At 54.6% G+C, this 7,962-nt stretch overlaps 1 protein-coding gene across 1 annotated transcript in view; it reads left to right on the top strand.

The window, feature by feature from the left end:
• RP1L1 (retinitis pigmentosa 1-like 1) overlaps nucleotides 1-7,962 on the top strand; it is a 58,624-nt gene that overhangs the window by 45,932 nt on the left and 4,730 nt on the right. Inside the window, exons 3-4 of the mRNA XM_011942840.1 lie at nucleotides 1,631-1,769; nucleotides 4,623-7,777. Coding sequence (XP_011798230.1) covers nucleotides 1,631-1,769; nucleotides 4,623-7,777 — 3,294 coding nt within the window. The remainder of the gene's footprint in view (nucleotides 1-1,630; nucleotides 1,770-4,622; nucleotides 7,778-7,962) is intronic.

Below are 7,962 nucleotides of genomic sequence, written 5' to 3'. Positions count from 1 at the left end.
GCCTCCCAAAGTGCTGAGATTACAGGCGTGAGGCACTGCATCTGGTAGCTGATATTATTATCCCCTTGGGACAGATAAGAAAAGTGAGGCACAGAGGTTAAGTAATTTGCTCCTAGTTGCATGGCTGGCAACATTAATGCTTGGAAAATGAAAAAGAACAAGCTCTGTGCTTTAAAGATGGAAATACATCCCCAAGCATTGCTAATTACAATGTAATGCAAGGATGCTTTTGAGTTAGTGTGCATTACCGTGGACTAGCATGTGCCACATAAACAGACAAATGAGACAAGGTCCCTACCTTCAGTTAGCTGTAGTTTAGTGGGTGTGGTGATGGGGAGAGAGCTGGTATAACATGAGTGAACTGGAGAAAAAGACTTAGGATATTTTCACCTAGACTTATTGCAGAGCTGTGAGAGTTTCTGTAAATATAATGACCTCATTTCTCCCCAGGAAGGACTGCGACATGATTGTCAACTTTCAGGTTCCCTCCCGGATAGTCATTCTTGAAAATGCTCCTTTTCCTGTAGATTTTAGACTTCTACCTCTCCCTAGAAATGGGAGCATCATTTAGTCTTCAATTTTTTCTTCTTTCTGGAGAGTCTGATTCCCTAGAAGCATGGCTAACATCCATGAATTGATAGACTTGGGTCATGTTTGAAATTTTTGATGGACTAGGAATCTAAATCAAAGAAGAAATGGACCTCGTCATTTAAAACAAACTTCTAATTACCTAGGCTGAAAGATCTGGTGCACAACAAACTTCTATGACATTTTTTGGGGAAGAGAATGTAATATTCCCTCTTTTTTTCATTTTTTTGTTAATGAACATATCCTTATAATTTTGGAGAATGAAAAGGAACATGCTCTGTGCTTTAAAGATGGAATACATCCCCCAACATTGCTAATTACGATGTAATCCCATCGATAGTGCAAACCCTCAGATCTGCAGGCGTCTCTGGGTCCAGGGACCTGTTTCCTGGAATGGAATCCTGCCCTGAGCCTGCCCTGAGCCCAGGAGTGGGTAGGGACATTCTGATGGGTCTGGGGAGGGTCAGGAGCCCAGAGACCATTGCAGGAGTCTGGAAGGGAAGGGGTCACTGTAGGAAGAGTGGTGCCTAGCCCCTGTCACCTCCACTTGGGCAGAGGCAGAGACAGAGGCAACAGACTCAGATTGTACCAGAAAACACAGGTCAGGCAGCACAGAGGCTCCTCCATTTGGGAAAAGGGTGAGAGAGTCAATCAGGCCCCGCTGTGGGAGCTGGAGGGCGTGTGCTGCTCCAGTTGCTCCAGAGAATACATATTCTGGAGGGTGGACGTGTGGGCAGAAATGCAGCCTACAGAAGTCTTTTGCAGCAGGGGCATCCAGAGTGCCCCTTGATCACAGGCCTCACACCTGGTGAAAGGAGGGGTGTAGGTAGGGTGGGAGATCATGGTGGTGGGACCTCAGCCTCCAGCTAGTGATGGAGGTGTTATGGGGAGTGGATAAGACCCCTCCTTGGACCAGGAGTCTGGAGTGAGATGTGCAGAAATCAGAACAGGGCTGGTGAGACTGGATCCTTCCTCCCCCAGGCCTCAGGGTAAAGGGGTTTCTGCAGCCCAGGCCTCCTGATCCCGCCCGCTCCTCCCTCAGGTGGACTCGCTGCAGGCCCTGCTGCACAGCCCTTCTGTGCTGGTGTGTGCCGGGCATGAGGCCTTCAGACCCCCAGCCATGGAAAATGCCAGAAGTGAAGCTGAAACTTTATCTGGGCTGACTTCAAGAAACAAAAACAGTGAGTTGGTTTTTGGGTTTCCCCCATCTGATTTGCACTGGATGGTGGTTCAGTAGGGTTGAGTGGATACCCTTCCAGGTAATTCAGGAAGCTTTCCTTTGGCCCCAAATCTTGGGTATCCCAGTAATTTTGGGATCTCTCTTACCTCTTCCTCCTTCTCAGTACTGTCAACCTTACTTGGGTTGAACATTTGACCAAGATAGGAGAGGGCAGTGTTTGATATATAAAAGGAACAGAGGTTGGGCACGGTGGCTCATGTCTGTAATTCCAGCAGTTTGGGGGGCCAAAACGAGAGGATTGCTTGAGTTCAGGAGTTGGACACCAGCCTGGGCAACATAATGAGACACTGTCTCTAAAAAAAAAAACTACAAAAAAATAAGCCAGGCATAATGGCACATGCCTATAGCTCCAGCTACTTGGGAGGCTGAAGTGGGAGGATCACTCGAGCCCAGGAGGTTGAGGCTGCAGTGAGCTGTGATCACACCACTTCACTGCAGCCTGGGTGACAGAGCAAGATCGTGTCTCAAAATAAATAAATAAATACATGGAACAGGGTTAAGCTATCTTGAACTTGAAGTTTCTAGAATCTAAAATAAATTTTATTAAGAACCACAGGTGCAGAGGCTCACACCTGTATTCCCAGCAATTTGGGAGGCCGGGACAAGAGGATCACTTGAGCCCAGGAGTTCAAGACAAGCCTAGACAACAGAGCAAGACCCTGCCTCTACCACAAACATAAATAAGTAAATGAACAAATTAACCAGGCATGATGGCACATGCCTGTGGTCCCAGCTACTCAGGAGGCTGAGGCGGAAGGATGATTTGAGCCCAGGAGTTTGGGACTTCAGTGAGTCATGATTGTGCCACTGGTCTCCAACCTGGGCAACAGAGACCCTGTCTCAAAAAAGAAACAACTACAGTGGCCATGACATCATGGCAGCAAAGGGCCCTGTGTGTGGCGCTGCATCCTTTCAGGGTCACAGTGGTCTCAGACAACAGTGGTGGCCGGCACGGAGGTCAAAAGGACTAAAACTAACCGTGACCACGGATCATCTACCCACCCATCCATCCAATCAACCATATATCCAGCCAAAGAGCCACAGTCTGGACTATGTTATTTTCTAAAACCACACACTTATTTTTAAAAGCACAGTTAACAAATGCAGTCTGACAATGAAAACATTTGGTGAGTAAACAAAGTACTATCCTTTGTGAAAAGCTCAGAAACACCAACAAGGACAGGCTCGGTGATCACTGTAGTCCAGGCACTGGAGGCACAAGGACAGTTTACTCTGGGCCCCTCCCTGGAGGAGTCCCCAGTCGCATTTAGTCCCTGTGGAGGGGCAGGACTGGGTAAAGTCATCTTCTGCCCAGATGTGCACCTGGGGTCTGTTCTTTTGCTGGTCATCGGCTCAGCCTCTGTCTGCTAGCCCTACCCTCTTGCCACATGTTGGCTCAGGAGATGGAATTTGAAAGCACTTAGGGGCTTCATTCATTCATTCTTTCTTTTTTTTCCTTTTTCTTTCTTTCTTCCTTTTTTTTTTTTTTTGCTGAGACGGAGTCTTGCTCTGTCACCCAGGCTGGAGTGCAGTGATGTGATCTAGGTTCACTGCAACTTCCACCTCTGGGGTTCAAGTGATTTTCATGCGTCAGTCTCCCGAGTAGCTGGGATTACCGTCAGCCACCACCACGCCCTGCTGATTTTTTGTGTTGTTAGTAGAGACAGGGTTTCCCCATGTTGCCCAGGCTGGTCTTGAACTCCTGACCTCAGGTGATCCGCCTGCCTTGGCCTCTCAAAGTGCTGGAATTACAGGCGTGAGCCACCGCGCCTGGCTCATTTTTTCTTAGAGTCACTCCTTTGCATCCCCAGCGGCCCTTTCTTCTTCTGTTTTTCATGGCTGGAGTGCAGGCTTGACTAGCAGGACCTGATATCGTGAGCCCAGGTCCTTCCCTGAAGTCATTTATCAACCCAGGAGCTTGATGAGGGTGAAAAGTCACCACTAATAATCACAGAGCACATAACAGTTTACAATCTGGGTCATATGCAGCGGTTTATTGATTTCACCTGCTGTGCTGGGTGTGGGCATGAGGAGGGCCAAGAGCAAGCTTTCAGCACTGCCACTCTGCCTGCCAAGTCTGCCATCTCTCAGGAGCCTACTCTGTGCTAGCAACTATAGAGAAGTTTTATATGCATAGCCATGTATCAATATGAACTGAAACGATCAATATTATTATGCTTATTTTATGGTTCAGAAAACAGGCTCTGCCAAAAACTATGCAGCTAGTAAGTGGCAGAGTTGAGATTGAATTCAGACTCAAGTTCTCCTTGCTAGACGATGCCAGTTCACAGACTGGTAGCTCTGGGGACTGTCATTCTAGAATAGCTCTGCCCTTATCATGCTTTTTTTTTCTTTTCTTTTTTTGATGGTCTTGCTCTGTCATCCAGGCTGGAGTGCAGTGGCGCAGAGCTCATTGCAGCCTCGAACTCTGGGACTCAGGGGATTCTCCTGCCTCAGCCTTCCGAGTAGCCAGGAAGCTGGGACTGTAAGGGCATACTACTGTGCTTAGCTAATTATTTTTTATTTATTTTTTTTTTTTTTGTAGAGATGGTGTCTCACTAAGTTGCCCAGGCTGGTCTTGAAACCCTGAGCTCAAGCAGTCCTCCCGCCTCGGCCTCCCAAAGTGCTTGGATTACAGGCCTGAGCCACCGTGCCCAGCTGTTACCGTACATTTTGGAGGCAATGGTGGTGTTCAGGTCGTGGGAGGCTCATGACTATTTTATTCCTTTACCCTGAGCTGCCCCCATGGCTCACAATCTTCTCCTCTTTTCTTTTCCTCTTCACTGCGTGCCAGGGAGCTGGGGGCCAAAGACCAAGCCGAGTGTGATCCATTCGCGGTCCCGGCCAGGCAGCAGGCCACAGCTGCCAGAGAGGCCTGTTCCTAGCAACCCCCCGGTGGGCCCTGCTCCTGACAGGCACCCTCAGGACACGCCAGCGCAGCCGGGCCCGCTGGTGGCCGGCGATGACATGAAGAAGAAGGTCCGCATGAATGAGGATGGCAGCCTGTCCGTGGAGATGAAAGTCCGCTTCCACCTGGTTGGCGAGGACACACTTCTGTGGTCCCGGAGGATGGGCAGGGCCAGCGCCCTCACGGCAGCCAGCGGGGAAGACCCCATTCTGGGGGAGGTGGACCCCCTCTGCTGTGTGTGGGAGGGCTACCCTTGGGGCTTCTCGGATCCTGGGGTATGGGGACCCCGGCCCTGCAGGGTGGGATGCGGGGAAGCCTTTGGCCGAGACGGGCAGCCAGGGCCCAAGTATGAAATCTGGACGAATCCCCTGCATGCCTCCCAGGGAGAGAGAGTGGCGACTCGGAAGAGGTGGGGGCTGGCCCAGCACGTCCGCTGCAGTGGCCTGTGGGGCCACAGGGCTGCCGGGAGGGAGAGATGCAGCCAGGACAGTGCCAGCCCAGCCTCCAGCACTGGCCACCCTGAGGGCTCGGAGCCAGACTCCTCCTGCTGCCCCAGGACCCTGGAAGATGGGGTGGACAGTGGCAGCCCCTCTGCCCAGAGAAGGGCTGAGCGGGAAGCTGGAGGGAGCCTGGGTGAGGACCCCAGCCTGTGCACAGATGGAGCCGGGCTGGGCAGCCCAGAGCAAGGCGGCCGCCTGACACCCAGGGCCCGGAGTGAGGAGGGGGCTTCTTCGGACTCGTTGGCCAGCACTGGGTCTCACGAGGGATCCAGCGAATGGGGCGGGCGGCCCCGGGGCTGCCCAGGCAAGGCAAGGGCTGAGACCTCTCAGCAGGAGGCCACCAAGGGAGGCAACCCTGGTTCTCCAGCTCCGAGTCTTTCATCTTTAAGGAGTGAGGACCTGCAGGCAGAGATGCAAGGATGGAGCACTGAGCAGGCCAGGGGGGCGTCTGTGAAGAGGGAGCCTCTGGTTCCTGGCCTTTCTGGCTCCTGGGACTCGGAAGGAGCCTCTTCTACCCCTTCCACCTCCGCTTCATCCCAGCAGGAGCGGAGAAGGCACAGAAGCCGGGCCAGTGCAACGTCCTCACCCAGCAGCCCTGGCCTTGGCCGAGTGGCCCCGAGAGGCCATCCCAGGCAGTGTCGCTACTGCAAGGACACCCACAACCCGCTGGACTCCTCTGTAACCAAGCAAGTGCCGAGGCCTCCTGAGCGGCGAAGGGCCTGCCGGGATGGCTCAGTGCCACGATCTTCTGGAAGCTCATTGAGCACCAGGACACAGGCCTCCGGGAACCTGAGACCTCCCTCCTTGGGATCTCTTCCTTCCCAGGACCTTCTGGGAATTAGCAGTGCCACTGTCACCCATGCAGGACACTCAGATTGTGCTTCTGGAGTCTCCCCCCCCAACGCTCCCTCTGTCAGGTGCGCAGGGGACGTGGGGTCCAGGACATCCTCGCTGAACCCCACACCACCCCACACATCCGACTCCTGCTCAAAATCTGGGGCTGCCAGCCTGGGGGAACAGGCCAGGGACATCCCCCAGCCCTCCTCGCCCTTGGTTCTGCAGGTTGGATGGCCTGAGCAAGGGGCGGTGGGCCCCCACCAAAGCTGCTGCCACTCACAGGCTGGGACACAGCCGGCCGAAGACGCCCAGCGGGGACCCTCCCCTGAGGCCCGCTGGCTGTGTGGCAGGTACTGTCCCACCCCACCCAGGGGGCGGCCCTGCCCCCAGAGGCGCTCTTCCAGCTGTGGGAGTACCGGCAGCAGCCACCGAAGTGCTGCCCGGGGGCCAGGTGGGAGCCAGCAGAACGAGGGGACACACCAGGCAGGCCCCACACTGTCCCTGGGGCCCGGTTCAGGGGCATCCAGGAGAAGCAGTGCCAGCCAGGATGTGGGGTCTGAGGGGCTGTCCCAGGAGGAGACCTCGAGGAGTTGGGGAGGCCCGCAGGGGCAGGAGGAGGCCAGCAGTGTGTCACCCAGCTCTCTGCCCCGTTCGTCTCCAGAGGCTGTGGTCCGCGAATGGCTGGACAACATTCCAGAAGAGCCGGTACTCATGACATATGAGATGGTGGACGAGACCACAGGTGCAGCAGGGGGTGGCCTGAGAGGCCCCGAGGTGGACCCTGGGGATGACCATTCTCTGGAAGGCCTGGGGGAGCCAGCTCTGGCCGGACAACAGCCCCTGGAAGGGGACCCCGGCCAGGACCCGGAGCCAGAGGGAGCCCTCCCGGGGAGTAGTAATGCTGGCCCCCAGTCAGGAGAGGGTGTTCCCCAAGGGGCAGCTCCAGAGGGAGTTTCCGAGGCCCCCGCAGAGGCCGGAGCGGACAGAGGGGACCCAGCCAGCTGTGGGGTGAGCCTGCGGGCACTTCCTGGTCGGGTGTCTGCCTCCACACAGATCATGAGGGCGCTGATGGGCTCCAAGCAGGGCCGGCCCAGCAGCATGCCCGAAGTGTCTAGGCCCATGGCCAGGAGACTCAGCCACTCAGCCGGGGCCCTCATTACTTGTCTGGCCAGTCTTCAGTTCTTTGATGAAGACCTTGGGTCTCCTGCCAGCAAAGTGAGGTTCAAAGACTCTCCTCGGTACCAGGAGCTGCTCAGCATCTCGAAGGACCTGTGGCCAGGATGCGACCTGGGGGAAGACCAGTTAGACTCAGGCCTCTGGGAGCTCACATGGAGCCAGGCTCTGCCGGACCCTGGGTCCCATGCCGTGACGGAGAACTTCACACCCACGTCCTCCTCTGGCGTGGACATCAGCAGTGGCTCCGGAGGTTCAGGGGAGAGCAGCGTACCCTGTGCCATGGACGGCACCCCGGTCTCTGAGGGGACAGAGCTGCCCCTGAAAACCTCCAACCAGAGGCCTGATTCCAGAACTTCTGAGAACCCAGGGGATCTGGAAAACCAACAGCAGTGTTGTTCCCCAGCCTTCCTGAAGTCCCAAGCCTGTGCTTGTGCCACCAATGAGGATGAAGCAGAAAGAGACAGTGAGGAGCAGAGGGCGAGCTCGAACCTGGAGCAGTTAGCTGAAAACACAATGCAAGAAGAAGAGGTGCAATTAGAGGAAAGTAAAGAAGAAACAGAAGGAGGAGGGCTGCAAGAAGAGGGGCTGCAGTTAGAGGGAACTAAAGAAACAGAAGGGCTGCAAGAAGAGGGGTTGCAGTTAGAGGAAGCTAACGGAACAGAAGGAGAAGGACAGCAAGAAGAGGTGCAGTTAGAGGAAATTAAAGAAGAAAC

The sequence above is a fragment of the Colobus angolensis genome, unplaced genomic scaffold (assembly GCF_000951035.1).
Source record: "Colobus angolensis palliatus isolate OR3802 unplaced genomic scaffold, Cang.pa_1.0 Scaffold210, whole genome shotgun sequence".
NCBI classification, from domain to species: Eukaryota; Metazoa; Chordata; class Mammalia; order Primates; family Cercopithecidae; genus Colobus; species Colobus angolensis.
This window is presented reverse-complemented; position numbering and strand designations above follow the sequence as displayed.